Source organism: Boleophthalmus pectinirostris, unplaced genomic scaffold (genome assembly GCF_026225935.1).
Source record: "Boleophthalmus pectinirostris isolate CB_2022bp ecotype Guang Dong unplaced genomic scaffold, ASM2622593v1 HiC_scaffold_19, whole genome shotgun sequence".
NCBI classification, from domain to species: domain Eukaryota; kingdom Metazoa; phylum Chordata; class Actinopteri; order Gobiiformes; family Gobiidae; genus Boleophthalmus; species Boleophthalmus pectinirostris.
In genome coordinates, this window is record NW_026571140.1 from 507,807 (window position 1) to 531,892 (window position 24,086).

General features: G+C 41.2%; 2 protein-coding genes across 3 annotated transcripts in view; one reads left to right on the forward strand and one right to left on the reverse strand.

The window, feature by feature from the left end:
* Positions 1 to 1,039, forward strand: part of LOC110174510 (low choriolytic enzyme-like) — a 7,317-nt gene extending 6,278 nt beyond the window's left edge. For both annotated transcript variants that reach the window (XM_055154613.1, XM_055154612.1), the window contains one exon: positions 840 to 1,039. In XM_055154613.1, coding sequence (XP_055010588.1) covers positions 840 to 871 — 32 coding nt within the window. In that variant the 3' untranslated portion in view covers positions 872 to 1,039. The remainder of the gene's footprint in view (positions 1 to 839) is intronic.
* A 2,577-nt stretch (positions 1,040 to 3,616) lies between these two features.
* On the reverse strand, positions 3,617 to 18,845 carry LOC110174533 (hyaluronan and proteoglycan link protein 3-like). Its single transcript, XM_055154611.1, has 6 exons — positions 18,774 to 18,845; positions 12,296 to 12,449; positions 11,145 to 11,367; positions 10,113 to 10,258; positions 7,051 to 7,353; positions 3,617 to 4,875 (listed from the first exon to the last, which is right to left on the reverse strand). Exons 2-6 carry the CDS (start codon positions 12,426 to 12,428, stop codon positions 4,586 to 4,588), a joined length of 1,095 nt encoding a protein of 364 aa, XP_055010586.1. The 5' UTR covers positions 12,429 to 12,449; positions 18,774 to 18,845; the 3' UTR covers positions 3,617 to 4,585.
* Between the last annotated feature and the right edge of the window lie 5,241 nt (positions 18,846 to 24,086).

Here is a 24,086-nt window from a genome sequence, read left to right on the forward strand (position 1 = left end):
TAATTTTGTGCATTCCCAAACTAAATGGATAAATGATCCTACTACATTGCATTCATATTGAAATACAGAGCTTGGTGATTGGGGTTAGGAGATAGGAGTTGTATATTTTGCCATACAGTTTCCCAGTTCACTTTGAAGCAATGTCAGTCAGCTTCACACTGCTTGGCCACTTGCACAGAGTGATCTTGAGCTGTGAAAAACAATATACTGTAGATACACTTCTTTTTTGGATTATATGTAAGTCGGTGAGCTAAATGAGTAATAGGAGTAAATAGTACTTAGGAGGAGTATATTAGGAGTAAATAGTACTTTTCAGAATACTTTTTTAGCAGCATACATTTGCTCTTACTTGAGTAATGACTTAGTTCAGTACTCTTACTTGAGTAAATGTTTTGGTTTCTCTTCCTACTATAAAAGCTTTATTTGACAATATGAAATGAGCTGAACATTTGTGTTTCTTGAAACGCTCCTTTAGATATAATTTACTTTGTCTCATTTTTCTATCTATTTCTTTTTTCTTTTATTTATTTTTTACTTCAAATCATAAATCAGATGTTAGTTCTTCTCCCAAATATTCTTACATGAGTAATTTCTTCACTGCTTTGTACATGTACTTGAGTAATATTATTTGAACATTAGTCTTGCTTGAGTATAATTTTAGACCCGCTGGTTTCTACCCATGGGCTGGGATGTTGAAACAGGGAACAGAAATGTCCCTCTTCCTGGTGAAAAGTACACATGTAGCTGCACATGCTCTGTAGCATCACCACAGTGGGTTTATTTGGTGCTTTGAATGACAATGTTTGTTTATCATCTGATTTCACATTTCTGTGTGACAGGAAGAGAATTGGAGCAAACCTCGAAGAACTGAAGTGAGACCCAACCTGCTGATTAAATCTAACACACTTTGATTCTGCTTCTTTGAAATATGCTTGTGTCTAATCTTACTTTATTGTGCATGCTGAAGAAACATGATGAAACAAATGCCTACTTCTTGTCAACAATGTGAAAATAAAGTGTTTATGAATCATGATACAAAGAGTACTGTACACACGTGTACAGTAGGTGTGTGGTGTCCCAGAGCCACATGAACGTCTGCTTCATGTCAGTATGGAGAGAGGAGACGGTTACACTTGCACACTTGCATTTCTCTCTGGTAGTGTCCAGCCATAATTACTTTAAAGCAGTGAAATATTTATATTTATTTAAATATTTGAAATATAACTGTGAAATATTTCAGGCCAACCCAAAATTGAAGCTTTTATTTTATTATGGGTGTTTTTATTGCACGTAAAAAAAAACTAAAAAACATGCATGTGTACTGTCGGCAGGCTTGCCTCTTCATAAACCTGACCTGTAACTTGTTTGTCTCCATGGAGATGTTATTGATTTGCCTGGAACATTCTACAGAAGGGCATAAAGCTGATCCACCTTCATGGCGTTGTGCAGGAATCAGAACCAGAATCTCCCGCTGTCCTGCTTTAATCGTGACTCTATGAAGCTCATTAACTAGCAATTCATTGGTATATGTGTAGCTGATATTGTACACATTTTAATCTACATTATACTTTTAGTTTGTCATCACAGACAGACCTGGAGTTGTCTTCCTCCCAGTGATGTCAATAACTGCACTGTGTTTTTAAACTCCATACTCACAAGAATCATTTGCATCATTTCAGTCCTGGATTTATCTCATTAAAATGGCTTCACTCTTTGGTCCACCAGCAGAAAATACAGACTTTCTGTGATTATCTCAAAGTAAGGGTATATTAATACCAAATCAAATCAAATGTATTTGTATAGTACATCTAAAACAGCAAAGGTTAAGTGCTGAACAAAATTTACAGTGAAATAAAACATACAATAAGCAAATCAAACGGAATTATAATAAAAATAATGATAAGAGCAAGGTGACAGACAGCAAGGTGCCAAGGTGTCTCTTCCTCATTCTTCACAAATGCCAAGGAGGAAATGTGCGTTTTGAGCAAGGATTTAAAGTGCTCCAATGACTGTGCACTTCTAATGTGCAAAGTGTTCCACTGTCCGATCAACTACAGAGAAGGTCTCATCTCCTCTGGTCCTCAGCCTGGTCCTGGGGACAGTAGGAGGTGCTTGTCTGCAGAGCACAGACCTCTGGATGGGAAATGGAGCTGGAGGAGTTCAAATAAATAGGTGCCATGCCATTAAAACTCTTAAAAACAATCTTTACACTTTTAAAATGGATTCTAAAGTGTACAGGGAGCCAGATAAGGGATTTTACGAACAGGACTGATGTGGTCCTTCTGCTTCTTTCCATTAAAAAGGAGCTGCTGCATGACCTGGCCCTGTAGGCAGCTTATTACAGTACAGAATAATATAGTATAGTATAGTACAGTATAGTAAAGTGAAGTATAATGTAGTATAGATAGTGTACTATAATGCAGTATAATAAAGTTTAGTGCAGAAGAGTAAAGCAATTCTCATTGATGCTAAAAATTAAAATTACACCTTATGACATCACAAGGTGGAACAGAGCATTTGGAGCTTTGGAGATAGACGGCCTAATAATGCAGCATTACTCAAACATGAACAGGAATGAAACAAAACATGACTCTAGATATGTTTTAAAATAGGTAACAGCTTTCAAACATGACGGAAACATGTTTGTGAAATCCCTCAGTCATCCAGGAAGCATCTGTAGTGCAGGAGAAATGGACAAAGGTTTTTGGACTTAAAGCTCACAAGAGTCATTTCTGGGGAATATAGCACCAAATACTGCACTTGTAACAATGGAGGATATAGCACCTGTAACGATTTCTTTCTCCCACTATATCCATATGCCCAGCTCTGTGCGCACAGAGAAGGGGCATCAAAGAGGGTCTCCTCAGCCTGAACTGACCAGACTGATAAGAACCCATTTGAAATCAAAAGGCCATTACTGTAGTCCCATACTCTCATCATGTGTTCTGTGTTACAGCTCCAAAATGTCTGCCCTCAGGTTCAGCGCTGTGGCTCTGCTGCTTGTGTCTGCCACCTGTTGGCCAGAAGAGGTAGTTGACCAACCAAAAGTGGCTCAGAAAACATTGAGCATACTGTTTCTGTGGCTGGTGTGGTTTAGGTAGAGGGGTGGGCAGTCACTGTTGAGCTCCAAAACATTCTAGAGCTATATTGTGTTTTACTTTAGAAGCTTTAAGAGGGATAACATTTATAATTTACCACAAATGTACTTTATTTTCTCTGAGTATCAAAGAGCAGCGATGGAACAAAATGATGATGTTCTTATATAACCTTAACATAGCTATTACAGTTACAGACGGCACATAATCTGTGTAATTGTACTGCAAAGCAAATGATCTGAACTAATGAATGTTCTAAACCTGAGATCTTTAACCCCATGTGTTCCAGCTGCTTGTCGGCATCCGGCCTCCAATAATATAGATCAACAACCTGAATAAAACTCAACAATTTAATCAAGATGAATAGTTCTGAATTCAAGGCTCAAATATGTGTTTTTTAGGTATTATGAAACACAGTTTAAGCATTGCACTTACAAAATGAATCACTTTTATTGTATTCTTTTGAGGTATGGAGAATCATTTCAGAAAGAACAACACAATGCAATGAGATGAATGCGGTGAGTCCAGACCTGAACTTTGAATTCAGGAGGAATATTTATTTGAAGAGTTTGAAGAGACTAATTAAGATTGATTTACTTCATTAAGTTAAGCTAAATCTGTTAAACATTAAGATCTTGAATGTAACTGAGTCAAAACTGTGACACTCACAATGGATATTCTGAGCTGAGGTGAAAAGCTGGATATTAACTGTTAATAACATTCCCCCAACAGCGAGGACATGCTTCTGGAACACAAACTTTTTGCAGCATAAAGACACAAGGAAAGAGCCTAGTTTGGATTCCCCCACTCCAAAATCAACCATAACATACAAAAGGGCTGGTTTAATCTCATATTTTGGGCTACACTATTGTAAACTGATATAAATATATTCATAAAAATCCACATACATGACATAAACATACATGACAGAATACTGAATACATGTCACATACACGAGGCTCACCCCTCTGCTCTCTTCTATTATGGAACTTTTTTCAAAAAGAAAAAAAAAGGCAAGTAAAATGAAAACTTTTTTTTTTTTTTTCATTATGGATAGGCTTATTGCAAAAAAAAGAAAAGAAAGGCACGTGTTCCTTCACAAACCTGACTCTTATTTGGACTTGAGGTGGGGCCCCACCTGCTTGTTCCTTTGGCTATGACATATTACACATCCATCTTCAATGAATCATGCAGGTGACTTTCCACCTCAACCACCTCATTTCCACCTCATTATATTTCAGATTCACATCACCTTTTATTGTTTAAAAATTGTACTTTCATTAAGTACACGTCACTAATGAAACTACTGCACATTGCATCAGGTTTGTCTAGTTGTATGTATTGTTTTCTATTCCGCTCTTGTTATTTATGGAGAATTGTCGTGTGGGAGCATATGTGATCGAAAATAGTCAAAAGTATTTCTTTCATTAAAGATACATATGTCAGAAAATAGTCAGTGATAAATTTTCAATGTGGACGTTTGTTCCTCATCATCCCTGGTGTTCCTTGTAACAGTACACCCCGTACTTGTGCTGTGGAGGGGGGAAGCCGAAGCTGCGGACCCCGGGCTCCGGGGGACCACAGTTCTTGCGGGGTTTGGTAATAGCGTAGCGGACGCTGCCGTCGGCCAACCAGCCGGCCTCACAGTGATCCAATCCCTGGAACCTCCATGCAGAGTATAGCTGTCCCACTTTAGCGATGAGCGCCCCCTGCTGCTCACAGGCCTGATGTGCCTCTGCCAGACTCATCCTGTGGGCCGGCTGCAGGTAGAACACTGTGCCTGGAGGAGAGAGCAGGGTTTAGGGCTAAATATATCTGGAAACTCTGTAACACCTAACACCTGTCTAAACAGCTGACTAATGCTGGTATTATATTCACAACTCTGGACATTTAAATCTAATAGTGCACAACAGACAAACTATGGAATATAGTTTTATGGTGTAATTGGAGTCTATTACTTAATAAACGCAGTGTAAACTTACATTATAAATCACTGGCACTTTTTACTATTACAGGTCAATCCTGTTGTGTAAAAGAAGAAGAAAAGAAGATATTCACTTTCACCAGTTAGTTAGTTGGTTAGTTAGTTGGTTAGTTAGTTGTTATTTAGTTAGTTGGTTAGTTAGTTAGTTGCACTGGTCCAGCCTTTTACTTCTGATACTGATTCTTTAAGCATCTGCTGATACTCAATATTAACTTATACCAGTGTAGGGACGAAAAATGATACTTATTTCTTTAAACGCTCTCTTTGGGGTCACATTGGCCCGAAGATTTTTTTTTTCCCTTCCCGCTCTCTTAGGGCATGTCAATCAGACCCAACAATTTATTTTCTCGCCTGGCAAGAATTTATTTGAAAATAAATTTTTGGGTGTGATTAACCCACCCCAAGAGAGCGGGAAGGAAAAAAAATAAATTGTTCGGGTCAATGTGACCCCGAGGAGAGTGTGAGGTTTAAAGCAGTTAACTTATCCCACAAGAGATCTAACGGTGTTATGTAACTGTTATTTATCCTTCACATAACTATAGAGCAGCTCCACATGAATTAGTGTTGAAATATTATGAGACATTCTTGGCCAAAATCCAGCCTTTATTACATCCAGTTAAAAGCCCAGTCACAATATCATTTGAACCAATATAATCTGAACCAATATGATGGGCTGTGATCTGATCCCACAATTTTTTTCTGTATCTGCTCTGACAGCTGACATTCAATACCAGCACGGGTACTGGAGCATCCCTGTCACCAAAAACTACTGAGATTTGGACTCTTTTTCATCTTTTTCACCTCACTGTGAGCAGAGACTGTGATGTCTCTGTCAGACACAGGGTGGAGAAGTGTTAAAAGTCTGATTGTAGAAATGTGACTCATGACACGCACGCACACACACGCACACACACACGCACGCACACGCGCACACACACACGCACGCACACACGCATGCACACGCGCACACACACACACACGCACGCACACACGCATGCACACACATGCACACACACACACACACACGCACACACATGCACACACGCGCACACACACACGCACGCGCACACACACGCACACACACACACGCACACATGCACACACACGCACGCACACACGCATGCACACACGCGCACACACACACGCACGCACACACGCATGCACACACACGCACACACACACGCACGCGCACACACACGCACACACACGCACACACGCACACACACGCACACATGCACACACACGCACACATGCACACACACGCACACACACACACACATCATGGTCATAGAAGTATTTCCTTCACTTAAATGAAAACAAAATAGAACACTATCTGGTGATTCTTTTTCAGATTTTGGTTATCGTATATATATATATTTATTTATTTATTTATATATACATGAACTCCTCATAAATACACCTAGAGCTGTGTTTTGTTTCATTCACACATTCTTAAATAACCCTTTTATTATCCTTTATTATTAGTCTGTCTACATCTCCAGTTCAAATTCCACGTTGTGGCATCATCAGTTTTATTTATTCTTTTTTGTTTGTTTGTTTGTTTTAAGTTAACAGCTTTTACCTTTAGTTCCAGGGTTAAAATCATTCAAATTATTCTAGTGAAGGTGTGTGGAGATTAAAAACACAGTGGAGCACTTCCTGTATTTCCACATATCATCACCAAGTGGAGCAGATTGTTTTCAGTTTGAGAGAAGGTTTGGGTGTGAAAGAAACAAAACAAAACAAAACAAAACTCCAGGTTTTTTGATGAGCAAACAACATCATAACATAGATCAGAAAATATGGTAATATGGATACTTTAAGAGCGTGTCTTCTGAACGACTCCCAAAGAGCTGGCTCTCCTTAAAGAGCCAAAACTCACCTCATTATTTAGAATGAACCTCGACAGACTCACAGTACACACACAAGCATCCACTGTGGTTCTTAACTGAATCACCCTTGTGAGTGTACCTGGCAGGGCCGAGGAGAAGCAGAACACATCATACTGGTGCTGGTGTGGATGTCTCTTGCCGTAGCTGCGGACCCCGGGGGCTACTCCGGGGCCCCCACAGTTGGCGCGGGGCTGGGTGATGGGGTACTGCACGGTGCCGTCTGCCAGCCAGCCTGCATTACACCAGTGCAGCCCCTCCCTCCAGGACTCATAGAGCTGGGTGAAGGTGGCCAGGGTAGCGCCCTGCTCAGTACAGGCCTGCTGAGCCCCCCCGAAGCTCAGGTGGTAGCGGCCCAGAGGGTGCTGGTACGGGAACACCACCCCTGGAACACAGGCACACGTCACATCAAACAGACACACACATACCAGGCTACTGATACTTTGCAGCTGATGTCATCAACATTCCCACAGGTGTGATGCTAACTGGAGGCATGGCTCTGTCTGAAGCTCTCTTACTCAGCTTTGTTTTCAATCTGACCATCAAGAACTCACTTAGGTGAACAAGTCTCTCATTACAGTCAAGGCAGCATTAGCCAACTCACCTCACAAACAGAATCATGATCACAGGCTCCTGAACATGTGTTGCATGTATTTATTTTTGTATGTTTTTCTCAGATTGTTTTTGGTAATTATCGATTATGTGTGCACCGAGTCACCACGGTAAACCGTCAGACCAGCACCCACCTGCCCATCTGCCCACCTACTCACCTGCCCACCTGCCCACCTGCCTAGCGTGGTGTCACTGCAACATATCAACTGTGGTTTTCAGATTCTGGACAAGTGCCAGTGTACTTTGCCATGAAATATCCCCCCAACTTCAGCAAAAAACTGGTGAACTGCTAACTCCCTCCACTGAAACAAAAAACATGGCTGGATATTAAGGCTGGCTGCTACAGATGTGCTAACTGCACCTATTGTGAACATGTACAACAGACTAACTCTTTTATGGACATTACATCAGGTCAAAGTTTTGATATCGGGACAATTAACTGTAACACCGCTTATGTGGTATACCGACTCGAATGTCCATGTGGTGTTTTTTTTTACAAAAAAACAGGTTGAGCACAAACAGGCAGTTTTTATAAGGAAGTCAACCATGGCAGCTGTAAAGCCTAAAAATCTGTACAATTGATCATATTAAAGAAACAATAAGAGGAGGAGATAGACTGAAAGCACTTCTTCAGAGAGAGTCTTACTGGATCTACATTCTCAAGCATATCCAGTTTCCAGGCCTCAATGGAGAGTTAGATTTCTCTCCTTTCCTTTAAAACCACACATTCTAAATGTATAATAACTGTACATCAGGGCATACTTTTAACATAGTATGTCATCATGAAATTGTCTATAATGAGTCCTCTAGTAAATTACAATACAACACAATACACATTACACATATTTTATTGATAGCAGTTTTGTATTTTTCTACTATGAATTCTTTGTTGGGAATTGTACTATTTATATTAAGGTAAACATTAATCATCTTTAAATATCTTAGAAGCTGCCTACATGTCCCATCATGCACTTGGTGACTGTGTACCAGCCCACTTTGAGCATGTGACTTTAAATTTGTACTGTGTTATCCATCTCGAGTTTGCCCTGATGAAGGCCGAAGGGCTGAAACGCACTGGCATGATTTTCACTTTATCTGCCATGTGGTAACAAAGGCTTTTCATTATTTTGTACATTTTGATTGCCTCAGCTTTTTAAACTTTGTATTTACACTGAAGAGCACTAAAAGGAAAATGTTTCACAATTTCTACACATCCAAGTGGCACTCCTGCTCTCAAAAGTTTAGCTGCATGGAACAATATTCATTTGATCTGCCCCCATCTCTAGTAAATAAGATTATCTTATAAAATGTCGTGGTGTTATCTGTATGTATATCTGTGTGTATGTGTATGCATGTATATATATTAGGGCTGGGCAAAAAATAATAATTTTAATTGCGATTAATCGCATGAGTTCGAGCCATTAATTGCGATTAATCAAGATTAATCGCATGTTATACGCAAAACCAATTAATGAATTAAAAAGTAAAGTATAGCGACTTTTATTGGAAATGTAAATGAAAGAGCCAAACATTTGTTGTGCAAACAGCATTTCTTCACAGGGGAACCTCAGAGCCTTCAAGGTATTCAGGGAAGGCTCAAGAAAAAATATTGAATGGACGTTTGTACTACTAATATATTTATTGAATATTTTTTATGCTGTGAGTAATGAACACTACACTAGTAATAATTTCTAGATCAGTGTTATAAACTTGGACTGATATTTCTTAGGAAACAAAGGGTTAATATAATGGAATGGAAATGGACCAATCACATTTTTTCTTCCAATGGTATCTGGGTAAATCAGTGACTCCAGCACTGAACTGAAAGAAATAAGCTCATCTCAGAACCGGTGCCCACGGCCGAACTCGCGGCCGGAGCCGCGACGGGAGTCGGAGCCTGCGGCCGGAGCCGTGGCGGAGGCTCGGGCACGTCGCATCTCACGTGGTCAGAAAAAAGTGTAAAGAAAAGACGTCAAACTTAAAGAAACGCTCATGGTGGACTTTTTCAAAATAAAAGCCAGTGAGAAACAGACGTTTACAATAAAATAAATAAATAAATAAATAATAAAAACTGCGTTAACGGCATTAAAATAATTGTCGGTGTTAATGACTTAAATAGTTAACGCAAAGTTAACGTGCCCGGCCCTAATATATATACATGTATATGTGTATACACATACACATATACATAGCTAATAAACATAATAAAATAATAATAATAGCTCTACTTTTCAGGTCAGAGACAACAGGACAGGTAAAAGAGTGGATCAGTACTATGTGTTAATACTATAATACTATTGATTAGGGCTGTGCAAATCATCACATTTCAGTTGAATGAATCCTATAAAAATGTGTATACTATTACACAGGGCTAGACGTTATGGTGCTAAAATCAAATTGTGATTTTATTCCTGTAACAATATGTTAATTTGGTCAAATTGACACATTGTAAACTGACACCACCTAAACCTCCTATTGGTCAGTGAACATCTGTGTCGGAATCCTTCTGAGGTGACTGCACTGAGTGGTTACCTTGTAGCTCCAGATAGACGGAGGTGCTTTGGTCCTCCAGGCCTCCCACCACCTCACAGCGGTACAAGCCCGTGTCATTGAGCTGCAGAGCGGAGATGACCAAAGAGGCGTCTCCTTCTGAGGCTTGCTTCAGGTGGACACGCCCACTGAACAATGCACAACACAAGCTCGTGTCTCACAGGAGTCCACTCATGACAATGTACAATGTGAAGAGGGAAGTACAGCAAAATGTAGACACTTTTGAACTTATACACAATAAAAGATATTTAAACTAGTATATAGAAAACAAAACTACCATTTTTTTTTTCTTTTGTTTGATATTTAAGACCAAAAAATTTTAATACTAGACATGCTGAGTGGAGCATACTTGTGTCTAGATTTTCACAGTACATTCTAACATGTGTTTATGTTGGAGGTGGTCTCGCTGACCCTTTTTAAGTGTTCAAGAGTCTGGAACTGTAGCCTCGTCTCCCAAATATCTGATGGCCACAAATATTTAAAGAGGGAAATTTTCATTCTATGTGGCATTATCTGACACGTAACATATTTACACCACCATGTTGCCTTTTATTGTTTTGAAAAAAATTTATATTAACCAAAAAATAAAAAATACAAATCTGAGTCTCGTCTCCTTTTGCTCCTCACCCCCCATTCAGAGCACTATCCCAACACAATGAAACTACTGCACATCGCATCAGGTTTATCAAGTTGTAGTGTATTGTTTTATATCCTGTTTTTTTATATTTATGGAGACTTGTTGGTGGGAGCATGGATGATACAGCTTGTGGACTTTACACGGGAGAGATTGTTGAAATACTCAAACATGGATGGATCCCAAATCTCTTCAGGCATGTTTTTGATGAGGGAACAATGTTATAACAGATAGAAAGCTTAAAAAAAGACAATTCTCCAGTGTTATGTGAACACCTGTAGTGTGCTCGTCTCGTGTGTTATGTGAACACCTGTAGTGTGCTCGTCTCGTGTGTTATGTGAACACCTGTAGTGTGCTCGTCTCGTGTGTTATGTGAACACCTGTAGTGTGCGTAGCTGCGGCTCCGGGCTCCCATGGACACCAGCACGTCGGTCTCTATCTCTCTGGAGGACGACATTTTGGACCACTTGATCCGGACTCGTTTTGGAGGATTCTGATCAGGCTCAAACCAGAATCGGCAGGGAAGGGTCACCTCTCCCCCCTGCTGAGCGCTCACGGAGGACACAGCCGAGTCTATGTGCAGCTGTACTCCACTGGCATCTACTGCACCAGACATGACAGGAGTACACTGAGAGATCATGAGATATATTTTTGTGATTTTAACAGAACTGGTCAGCTTTACAAAGCACTTTACATGAAGGAAACACTCACCCATTCATTCACACATTCACATAACATTGTATGCAGATTCTAGGGTTAAGTGTCTTGCCCAAGGACAAAACAACAGCATTCATCTGTGGGAGCTGGAATCGCACTGCCAACCTGTGGGTCAGCGTATTTGACCTAAAGTTTTATTTCGAGAGCAGGGAACCATCAGCCTCCTGATCAGTGGACAAACGCTCTTACCAACTGACCTCCTGGCGCCCAGTGGAACTGGCCAGTGTAAAATTATCCACAAAAAGACTGATGCTTGGACCTGGTTTAAGGTAACAGAAGTAAAGTGAAAAAATGTATACATTTCTGTATTTATTTGGCTGTTTGGGTCATTGCTAATTACTTTATTTTCTGCCTTATTATATTATTATATTCCTTTGAGTTACTGGCTGAGTCACATCAAAACACACAGGCACTTGATTCACAAATTCCATCAAAAGTATTTCTTTGATTGTTTCTAACTAGTTTGAGGCAACACTGCGTTGTGATGTGAGTGCTCTCTCAGGACACACCAGGCATCAAAGAAAAATTTTATTTTCAGTGGCCTATTAGAATTAACAGATCCAGCCTATTCACACGTCAGCCTGTCAGGAGCTATGTTTACCTGAGACTGGTGCAAGAACCAAAGACTCCCTTTGATTCATTAAAAGTTAACATTAACATTAAAGGTGCACTGTTTAACTTTTCTGGAGAAAAGTCTGCCACTGTCTCATCTCCACAGAAATGTTTTTGCTTTGACTGAAATGTTCCACAGTTTAGCATTACACTATACTCCATCTTGCATTTATACAAGTGCAGGGCATGCAGACTGGCGTACCTTTTTTGTTGAGGCCATTGAGGAGATCTTGGTAGTAGAAGGTGTTGGTGCTCTGAGTGAGCGGCTTGGCCCACAGAGGGAGCACCAGCTGGGCCCCAAACCAGAGCAGAGCCTGGAGCCTGGACAGGCCCATTGTGTGTGCGTCTGTCTGGGCCTGAGGAGACACATGCAGCCAATCAGTGTCCATTCATCAGAACATTTCACTGTCCCACAGTAAACAGCCAATCAGCACGCTTCACTGTCCCAGAGCAAACAGCCAATCAGCACGCTTCACTGTCCCAGAACAAACAGCCAATCAGAACACTTCACTGTCCCAGAGCAAACAGCCAATCAGCACGCTTTGCTGTCCCAGAGCAAACAGCCAATCAGCACGCTTCACTGTCCCAGAGCAAACAGCCAATCAGCACGCTTCACTGTCCCAGAGCAAACAGCCAATCAGCACGCTTCACTGTCCCAGAGCAAACAGCCAATCAAAACACACCTTACTCTCCCAGAGCAAACAACCAATCAGAACACACCTTACTGTCCCAGAGCAAACAGCCAATCAGAACACACCTTACTGTCCCAGAGCAAACAGCCAATCAGAACACACCTTACTGTCCCAGAGCAAACAGCCACACCTCCCTCGTGTTTACCAAATGTCCACAAACACTCCCGTTAACCCCTGTGTGCTCTCCCCTCCCTCTTCTTATACATGGGGCTCACAATGATGAATGATCAGGGCCTTTGCCATAGCAGTTAACGATTTAAAACAACATATTCTATGGTTTGAATGGGAAAAAAATCCTCAAAAAGTTGCTTCTAACAGTAAGCTAAAGGCACCAGTAGATGCCAGTACTTCTCACAGAATAGTATGAATTCTATAGTGAAACCTTTAAAGGAAACAGCCTATGCAAGACTTTGATTTTAAATTCTATGAACATGTCCTATCTGTGTCCCCAGATGTTCAAATCAAATATAACTTTATCTGATAACAGAAACTGCACAGCCCCATTTCTCTGAAGTCTTGGTTCTTAAAGCAGTTCTCCAATCAGAAAGCAGTATGAGCCTCACATGACTCTCTCATTTGGGTTGCCAGTTTCAATGCTGAAATCCAGTTGGTTTAAACCTAAAAAGCTTTTCATTTCCTAATCCCCAGCACCTGCACCAGTCATGAAATCTGCAGCTCAGTGAGTGAATTCTGGAGGTTTTGAGCTTTTACATGAGGCATAATCCAGTAAGAGCACAGGCTACACCCATTTTCTTTAAATCAGGGTTGTCCAGGAGAACTTTGTGTAGACCTGACTGGGACCTTAAAGAAGACATATAATGTTTATTGAGAGTCTTTAGTATAAAACTATAACATAGATCATGATTTACATGTATTCATCGTAAACTGATCTAAAACTGCAGAAAGAGATCCACTGACGGTCTGTTCAGAACTGCAGGTGTGATCTTCATAGTGACATTTGCCTCTGGGTCAAACCAACAACAGATTTCCATGTTCACATTTTATTGTTAAGAACTGGCTGTAACATTACATGCATGACTCAGAGTCACAATTGTTGGAATAATATAGGCCTAAGAAAAAGAAGAAGCAACCTAAATACAGAGTGGGTGAGGATCAGGGGAAGAAACAGAATAGTGCAGTTTTATGTTCTGAAGAAGTACCTTGGATGAGCTGCAAAATGTATTTATATGTCATCTTATATATTCTGTCTCCCATTAAATGTGATGAAATTAGTATTAGAGTTGATGGGCAGAGGTTGTGGACTTCAGATCAGCCTTCCATCCATTTAAAGGCACCTGATAATCCAAAAAACTACAACAGCTAAATCTCCTCCAGACCTGACCCACCTCATCCATGATGTCCTGAGCAACAGACAGCAGGTTGTGTGGTTGGGTGCGACCACATCCTTTACCCTCACCATAAACACCAGTGCACTGCAGGGACATGTGCTCAGCCCATTTCTTTACACTCTCAAGTTTACACAAATGACAATATCAGTCCCTCCACAAACATAACGTGCCTCAAATACTCCGATGACACTGCGATCCTTGCCCTACTCAAAGACACTAATTCACTTATGGACTATTACAACACAATCATGAACTTCACCAAATGGTTCAATGACGAGCACCTCCACCTCAATGTCAGTAAAACAAAGGAGCTGATGGTCAAAACCCCTCACCACAGGCACCATCATCATTAACAACCAGGCAGTAGAAACACTGGACACTTTCAAATGTCTCGGGGTCACAATAGACAATGCACTTACATTAGATCAGCACATTACAGACGTCAGTACAGATGTCAAAAGAAGTCAACAATGATGTTGATAATGAGAAAACTCAAAGGACTCTATGTTTCTCCGCATCTGTTATTACTGTTGTACCAATCCATCATCAGGCCCATCCTGTTGTATTGTTCCACCTGCTTTTTCAATATGCTCACTGTTAAAATCCGGTCTAAATCACAAAGGTAACACACACACACACACACGCTCACACATACACACACGCACACACACACACAGACGCACACACACACGCACACAGACACACACACAGCTGCTAAAATCATAGGACTCCCCACACCCAACCTGCAGATGTGTTGTGTTGCGTTGTGTGGTGTTGTGTGGTGTGGTGTTGTGTTGTGTGTGTGGTGTTGTGTTGTTGTGTGGTGTTGTGTTGTGTTGCGTTGTGTGGTGTTGTGTTGTGTTGTGTTGCGTTGTGTGGTGTTGTGTTGTGTTGTGTTGTGTTGCGTTGTGTGGGTGTTGTGTTGTGTTGTGTTGTGTTGTGTGTGTGTGTGTGTGTGTTTGTGTTGTGTTGCGTTGTGTGGTGTTGTGTTGTGTTGTGTTGCGTTGTGTGGTGTTGTGTTGTGTTGCGTTGTGTGGTGTTGTGTTGTGTTGTGTTGTTGTGTGGTGTTGTGTTGTGTTGCGTTGTGTGGTGTTGTGTTGTGTTGCGTTGTGTGTGTTGTGTTGTGTGTGTGTGTGTTGCGTTGTGTGGTGTTGTGTTGGTGTTGTGTTGTGTGTGTTGTGTTGTGTTTGTGTGGTGTTGTGTTGTTGTGTGGTGTTGTGTGGTGTTGTGTTGTGTGGTGTTGTGTGGTGTTGTGTTGTGTGGTGTTGTGTTGTGTTGTGTGGTGTTGTGTTGCGTTGTGAATGAATTTCCTCTTGGGGACTAAGTCTAAAGTGTGAAAATGATACTGAAGGAAAAGTAAGGTTACAGAATCACGTCAGGCTGCAGCAGAGTCTACAGTCCCTGACAAAAGTCGCTTATCCATTTTGTAGAAACAAAAGCTTATAACCTGACTTTAAATGAATCGAATTGGTTTTAGAAATGTCTCATATGAAAGCTAACCCTCCCAAATTATGCTCAATATACTAAAATAAATTTGATGCACTCAATTCTAGATTACAGCCTCACCTGTGATCAGTTACTGATCGATCAATTAGTGGGTGTGTATAAAAAGAAGCCCAGCACACCAGACCTTCACATCAACTGCAACTTGACCTCTGACAACATGCCTAAGATCCACCCTGAGACCAAAGCGTTAATTATCAAGAGGCTGAAGACCAGATCCACTGCTGAGGTGGTGACACCTTCAATGTGTCTCAGCGCCAAGTACAAAGAATAAGAAAAAGATTTGAAATGACTGGAGATGTTTTTGACAAGCCCAGGTCCGGCAGACCCCGTAAGACAACTGCTCGGGAGGACCGTTTGTTGATTCAAAAATCCAAGGCCCCTTTTCCACTGCAGCAGAGCTCCACCAGGCCTGGTCACCTCAAGTCCCTGTGTCAACCACAACAGTTTGTAGAATTCTGTCTGGAAATGGCCTCCATGGTCGAATCAGTGCACAGAAACCAGCACTAAACAAAAGGCAATTAAAAAACCATGTGGCATTTTGCCAAGGCCCACAGCCTGCTAAAAGGATGGACACTGGAAAAGTGGCAGAAGGTGGATTTCTCAGATGAATCCTCGGTTGAATTACATCACAGCCGCCGCAAATATTGCAGGAGACCTACTGGAGCCGCATGGATCCAAGATTCACCCAGAAAACAGTTAAGTTTGGTGGTGGAAAAATCATGGTCTGGGGTTCCATCCAGTATGGGGATGTGTGAGACATTTGCAGGGTGGAAGGCAAATATCAATAACCTAAAAAATCAAGAAGTATTAGCTCCTCTTACATTCTCAACCATAAAAGGGGTCAAATTTTGCAGCAGGATGGTGCTCCATCGCATACTTCTATCTCTACATCAAAGTTTCTCAAGGCGAAGAAGATCAAGGTGCTCCAGGACTGGCCAGCCCAGTCACCAGACATGAACATCATTGAGCATGTCTGGGGTAGAATGAAAGAGGAAGCATGGAAGGCAAAACCAAAGAATCTTGATGAACTCTGGGAGGCATGTAAGACACTTTCTTTGCTATTCCTGATGACTTCATCAACAAATTGTATGAATCACTGTTGAACCGCATGGATGCGTCCTTCAAGCTCATGGACGTCATACAAGATATTAAATATGGATCTCACAGCACCACTACTTCATTCACTGACGTTATGCAACATATTTTTGTATATGAAGTAAATTATTTGTTCAATTTTCTGTAGGCGACAAAACTTTTGTCTTGTCAAAATCTGACCTTTCTGTGTTCATTAAATGATCAATCTTTCTTCAGTGAAACAAATTTATTTTAGTATATTGAGCATAATTTGGGAGGGTTTTAGCTTCATATGAGACATTTCTAAAACCAATCGATTAATTTAAAGTCAGGTTATAAGCTTTTGTTTCTACAAAATGGATAAGCCACAAGACTTTTGTCAGGGACTGTAGAAAGAAGGAGTGACGTCACCCACAGCATTCAGCTCCAGTCAAATGAAGCTCACTGAAGCCTGCGGCTATAAGGGCAAATTTGGAGCCTTGATCTATATTTGGAGTAGGAATTTATTGACTTCCAAAAAAGCTAAATAAAAGCATCAGGATCATGCAGATCAGGTTTTAAGACCAGAATTATGAGGCTCACTGCAGCAGATACAGAGAGAAAAGATTTTTAGATTTAGACTGACACAAACTTTATTAATCCACTAGGGAAATGACTTGGACACAGGAGTCACACATCACAATCTAATCCACAGGTGTCAAACATAAGGCCCGGGGGCCAGATCCGGCCCTCCAAGACCTTTAATGTGGCCCTTGGGTGATTTTCTACTAAAATATTTTTATTATATTTCTATTAAAATATTGGTAATTTTCTGCGGTGTTTATCACAGCAGCGTCTCCAGTGTCTCTGTACGTGGCCCCTCCCACCAGAGCAGCACAAATGAAGACTTGTCTCTTTCCAAACGCTCTTAAAGGACGATCGTTTTGACTGTTGACCGTGACACCCTCATCAGAAAAATGTCCAACATGAGAAAAGTGGAGCCGAGTGCAGGATTTTCCAAGAAAAATTGACTTATTCCTGTTTATTATAATAAAAAAGAGTTCATCAATTAAAAAAAAGATTTTTGTAATAGATTTGCATTTCTCTGCAAAAATATTTGAAGTTATTGTTATTTTTGGGGTATATATGACATGAGTTTTCTGATCCGGCCCCTTTGGGATCAAAGTAGGTTGGATACGGCCCCCGGACCAAAATGAGTTTGACACCTCTGATCTAATCTAATAACAAAGAGAAAAATGCCATATAAATGTTCATAATAAATGCTACATAAGTAGCAAAATTAGCAAGAGTCTGATGTCAAATATTTTACAAATTTTCTATGTAAAGTTCATTTGATGGAACCAAAACGCCCTGATGCTCTCTTCCCTGAATGCAACAGACAGCTGGTTATGTCAGTTTATATTTACAGTTTATGTAGGCTACTCAAGTATAAGTATAAAATATTGGTCCAAGAAATTACTAAAGTAAACGTAAAAAAGTCTTTGGGAAAAAGTAAGAGTTATGAGTAACTGTCGGGACCTAACATCTGATTTATAGTTTGAAGAGAATGTCAAAACTTTTAAGAATGCACAAAATCAAGTCTTTTCAAAAGACAGACACAAATAAGACACTCTAAATCACATCTGAAGGAACAACAGGAAACACAAATGTTCAAATCATTTCATCGTCACATAAAGATTTTGTCACTTTAGACTCACAGTTGGAAGAGGAACCACAACTTTTACACAAGTAAAAGTACTGTACTGTTACTTCAGTACAAATATTACTCAAGTGGGAGTGAAGTATGTTGTAATAAAAATACAATGTCTTTAAAAAGTTATAACAAATGTAACTGTACTACCAGCGACATGTTTTTTTTGTTTTAATATTAATATAAGTCATAATTTCAGCACTCAGCAATTTGGAACAATCCTGAATTTTAAATCTGGGAGCCAAAAAGAAGTGTTGACTAAAGTGTGCAGATCCCTGCACAAACTCACACTAAATCAGGCAGTTTTTTAAACAAAAGCTTCGTATCGCAAGTAAGCGTAACCTTTCATGCTCTGATCACAGACTTTACCTTCAGATCCTTCTGAGTTCTCACGGTAAATCGTGGAGACGCGTCCGTGGACGTCGAAACACGCCGCTCTCTTTGATGCCGCTGAGACGCACTTTACGAGGCGATAATGACGTGCGTAAAAGTCCCGGACTACTCCATAACGGCACCCAAAGTCCCGCGGAGGCACGGAGACGTGTCTGGGCTCAGCGGACGCTCCCGGGGCTCGTATACCTGCGGGAGGAAGCGGCGCGCACGGATTGGCTGCTCCAACGTGACTCCCAACCCCCAGGGAATGTTCTGCCTGCGCCTTTTACATTATTGGCAAAATGAGATTAGTGGGAGTTTTGAAAGAAACCCGAACGACTCCAGGCTGCAGCTGTACATGTTTCCTGTAAGTGAAGCTCAATGAACGACAGCGCACATGATCCTCTCAGTCTGAAATGCCCAAAGCAGTGAATGTTCAGCTGGAATGATTTCAGTGCGGAGGATTCAGACAGCTGAATTGACCAAACTAAAGAACTATTAATAGGCCGACAAATAAGATGTCAATCAGTTAAAGGATCATTTTCTGTGCACTTGATGGGCACCATTAAATCAAACGAGTTTCCATTTAACCATACTCTTACTTTTTATACAGATATGTATGTTTTAAATTCTCTGTGTACATTTTAAGCCCCACAATGTGATTGCAATAAAAAGTACACATTTTTCATGATTTCATTTAATTTCATTTGGTTGTGTTCATTGCGCGGGAAAACATGTGTCTTTATTGTGAGTGTGCATCTCCATAAACTTGTCTTTGGTCTAGAGGAGGGTCTCCTCCTGCTGTTTCTGCTGGATCTGACTTTTGACTATGATCTTCAGTATGACACAAAACATTAAACATCATGTTCCATGCGTCATGGCTTGAACATTTATTTCCTTCACTTGAAGCATCGACTGGCATGTTTTAGTTCCTCTTTAAGGCAGTATTCATGTGGAGCAGTGCATTTCCAGTACATTAACATGATTCACATTCTGTGATATGCTCCCAAAATACCAGAATCTGTGCATTAACTGATCATTTGTTCATTGTATGTTGAGCATTAACTTAACATTAACTGGATTTTGACTTGTACTTGAGTAGCCCAATAGGCTAACATGATTATAAAGTGAGACTCCTATCTAACGTCTGAGATAATAAAAATATCATTGACAAAATCATCCCAGCAGCCTCTGAACAAAGACAGAGGAGCATTCTCCCTCTCGTTTACTGTGAAATGAATGAGCAGGAAACTCACTGTAATTAGCTCATGTGTTCAAAGTCACCCTCAGAGCGCTCTGTCATCTGGACTAATGAAGCGCAAATGAAAGGAAAGTGGGGCACTGTAATCTGAGCACAGGCCTGGAGCCCTGGAGCTCTGCAGCTCTGCACACTCAGTCATGTCCTGGAGCCCAGGGACTGTGGTTAAGATACACTTTATTGTCCCTGTAGGTAAATGTGTCCTCTGCATTTGACCCGTCCTTGGGGCAGTGAGCACTGTAGTGCTTAGGGATTCATACTCTTATTGCTAGTCTTGGTCAGGACTGGATTTGACCTGTGGTGCATGTTTTGGGTTGATGGAGAAAACCCACCAAAAGCACAAGGACAACATGCAAAAAGGCCTGGGGGCCTCGGGGATTCAACTTGGAACCTTTTTTGCTGAATGCTACAGCCCCTCAGCCCCTCAGCCTCTGTGGTTGTCTTGAACCTGGGGGCCTGGATGGGTCCAGTTGTTCTGGAGCCTGGGGCCAGTGGTCAGGAGCAGTGTTGGGGAAGTCTTTCCTCGTTACGTCTTACTTTTAAAAAAAGTAATCCCATACTTTACATAGTTACCCTCTATGGAAAGTAACTTTTTACGTTACTTGTTACTTTGGTAACTTTTTGGTGGTAAACTCCACTTAAGGTTAAATACCAGCACGAGAGTCGACAAATGTAAGTACAGACAGTGTAAAAGAAGTTTGAAGAGAGTTGAAGAGGACGTGGAACAGTTCAGAGGTACAGGGGGTGGGCTCCTCGCAGTCTGCCGGGGGGGATTCACTGGCCCCCGCCCAGCGCACTTCCTCTGAGGCGGTGCACCGCCACCGGTTCTGGGTCGACCAGGAAAGGCTCGAGGTGAAAGTGGCACGACGCTCCGCCTGCGGCTCTACAGCTCCTCCCGCCCGAACCTCGCCGCTCCCCTCTCCGTCCTCTGTCCTCAGTGCGCCCCAGCTGCGCCGTGCCCTCACTTCTCTGTGAATATAATAATAATAATATTTATATTTATTTATTTATACAGCACTTTTAAAAACAGGGTGTACAGAGTGCTGTACAAGCAGCAAAGAACAATTCAAAAAGCATCAACAATACCACAGGAAGCACCAAAACAGACAATGACGCAAACAGTCTAATTAGTTATAATAAATAAATAAAAAGAAATAGAATTAAATCAGTAAGGAATAAAATCAAGCTAAAAGGTGATTTCAAAGATGATAGTAACGGTGTGAGTCTTTTCTCCTCAGGAAGGTCGTTCCAAAGTCGAGGCGCCTGGACTGAAAAGTCTCCATCACCTTCATCTGGAGTCTGGACTTTGGAAGAGACACAGACCTGTCTGAGGATCTGCGGCTGCGGGACGCTCGGACAGGCTTAAAAGTTGAAATGTAACTTCGTGCAAGACCTAAAAGAGCTTTAAAAGTGATTAGTAAAATCTTCAAATCGATTCTAAAACACGGGAACTCTGTTCCGTTACCAAATTTAGCGCGTTACACTATTTTTACCCGAAAAAGTAGTTTCGTTACACCCAACACTGTCCCGGAGCTCAGCACACGGTGGGGGTGATGGGCTCACTTGTCCCACTCAGACCATGGGGACAGCAGGAGCACATCACCACAGGCCCCCAAAGAAGCCCCTTTGTTCTCCCCACGTCTCTGACAGCAGATGTCTTCATCGGGGGCTGATGCAGCTGTGCACCTGGAAGCCCATGTATGGAGCTGTTTTGATAGACACGTGAAATGAGTGTTTACATACGCGTGGCCACAGATGATGGATGTGAGCGACTTCCGGGGGCCTCGCCTGTGGAGCCGCCCCAGATGAAAGCAGTCGTCAAGGGCCGCACATGCCCAGACTGTGAGCACGGAGCTGGGGACAGAGGATGCAGCATGTACCTACACGCTCCCCTCTGGCCCCCTCCTCTGTCTGCCGGGAACACTCCAGGGATCACTCTGTAGACTCATTCCGTCATCTTTTCACACTGTTTAGAAACTCAGCCTCTAAGGACTAAGTCTGCTCTGTACAAGTTCAAGGGGCCTAAACCAATTATTTCATATATTTGGAGAGAATCCTGCTGTCAGGATCATTACTACACTGACTTTACGTTCAGCTCTTTTAGAGTTCATTTATGTAACACTGGCTCTGGGTGTTCATTGTTGTGAAGTGTTACTTAAAGTTAGGAGGTTGTGGGTTCAAGAAGAATCAGCTGGAGAGTTACAGCTCTTTTATTTTAACAGCCTGTTAAAAAAACATATGTACGCCCTAAAAATAGTTCCATCCAATAACCTGTTACAACAATGTTAAGGCGTTACTATAATGAGCTGTAGATGGTTGAATACAGAACTTCAGTGACTCAGTATAGACTCTACTGAGGTGTTTGATTCTGCTGTTTATTTACTGCATCTTATGTTAGTATTTTAATAGTGTTCAGTGATGATCCTGTTTAAGAGTTGCTGTGTCAGTGGATTAAAGATCCTGTATTACACAAAACTGACTTATGAGCCTTAATGTTTTTACCACATCAAAAACAGACCTGGACTTGTGTTTTGTTTGAGTAGCCTTTTGTTATTGGTCTGTCTATGTCTCCAAAGCTCAAAATGCTCTGTTCCACCTTGTGATGTCATGAAGCAATAGTTTTCAAGTGAACAGCTCCTTTTACCTTTAGTTCAGTAGAGATTTGCAACTCCTGTTATTATCCAAATTATTCTAGTGAAGGTGTGTGGAGTTTAAAAACCTAAAATATGCCCTTTAAAGTACTTCATCAAATTATGAAATAAATAAGTTTTAAATTAGAATTGGTGGCATGCAAAGTTCAGTAATGATAACAAAGTGTCATGTGCAACAGCCTGCTTCAGAAAAACATCACAATAAATGTTGAATGGTCACATTTTCTATAGCACTTTTCCTCCTTCAAGGCACTTTACAACAAGGATCGACTCACCCACTCACACCAGTGTACACAGACACTAGGGTGAGGTGGGTTAAGTTTCACAACAGTATATTCTTCAGATCAGTGGACAAACACTCTACTAACTGAGCTGATGTCACCCAGTAAGTCAGTTGGTAGATAAATTATTGACATTTGATGCTACTGACACAATATCCCTACAGCAGAAGAATAACTGAACCCTTTTCTCAATAAACTGAATGGTAAATAAAACATGAACTGCAAATAAATAAAGACGACAATGACACAAATCACTCTGTAAAATAGACTTTTAGAGCTTTTAACCATGTTATAGTTTTTCCACTCAGCAAGACGCCATTTTGCTGATCAGTCCCAGTTTTCACCCGTACATGACCACTGTGATGTACTTATTTGTTCTCCAATTTAATTTTGTTAATCGCTAACATGCGTAGGATTTGGCAGTGTATGACACACTCATTTTGATATGAAAAGATGGTAAAAAAAATTGCTGCTTGTTAATGTGATCTGCGGAGTTGACAACGTTTTGCTTTGATGACATTTATGCCAAAGTCAGCTCCTATTGGGCAGTTTTCTAACATGAAAGTCAGTGGACTTGTTTCTTTAATTAAGTTACCTTAGAAAGAATATTGCGACTTAAAATGTGCATTATAATATAATGATCCATGAGTGATACAGATCACATCTATATAGCAGACTACAGCAGCCCCAGTCTAATCATTTGGTCTGGTTTAGCCCCAGTTCAGACCTGGAATAGTCCTATGATAGACCTGGTTTACCATATATTCTGTACATTGTACATGGTATGGCAGTCACTTAGCTACAGGTTTGGTAAATAAGTACCTTAGTACTTTTGTGCTGTAAAGTGCCACAGTTGGTATGTGCATAGTATAATTTCATTGCCCTGTTACCACGGTGAAGTCTGGTTGGTGGCAGATAAGCTCTGGCTTTCCTCCTTGCTGTGTGCGCTGCTCCTCTCCTTCCCTCAGAACAATAGCCCTTTGTGATGGTTCCCCTGCTCCTGCTTTGTGCGTGGCCTCATTCAGCTGCCGTCACGTCCGTAAGCACCACCCATGGATCTAAGCACCGCCTCACAGCAAAATACGCACAAGAGTTCAGACAATGACAGGGCGACGTTTAC

Coding starts and splice junctions, on each gene's coding strand:
- LOC110174533 (XM_055154611.1), bottom strand. CDS start 12,428: ATGGGCCTGTCCAGGCTCCAGGCTCTGCTCTGGTTTGGGGCCCAGCTG. Junction 10,259..11,144: donor CGCAGCTACGCACACTACAG/GTGTTCACATAA, acceptor TGCATTGTTCAG/TGGGCGTGTCCACCTGAAGC. Junction 4,876..7,050: donor CTTCTCCTCGGCCCTGCCAG/GTACACTCACAA, acceptor TCTCTCCTCCAG/GCACAGTGTTCTACCTGCAG.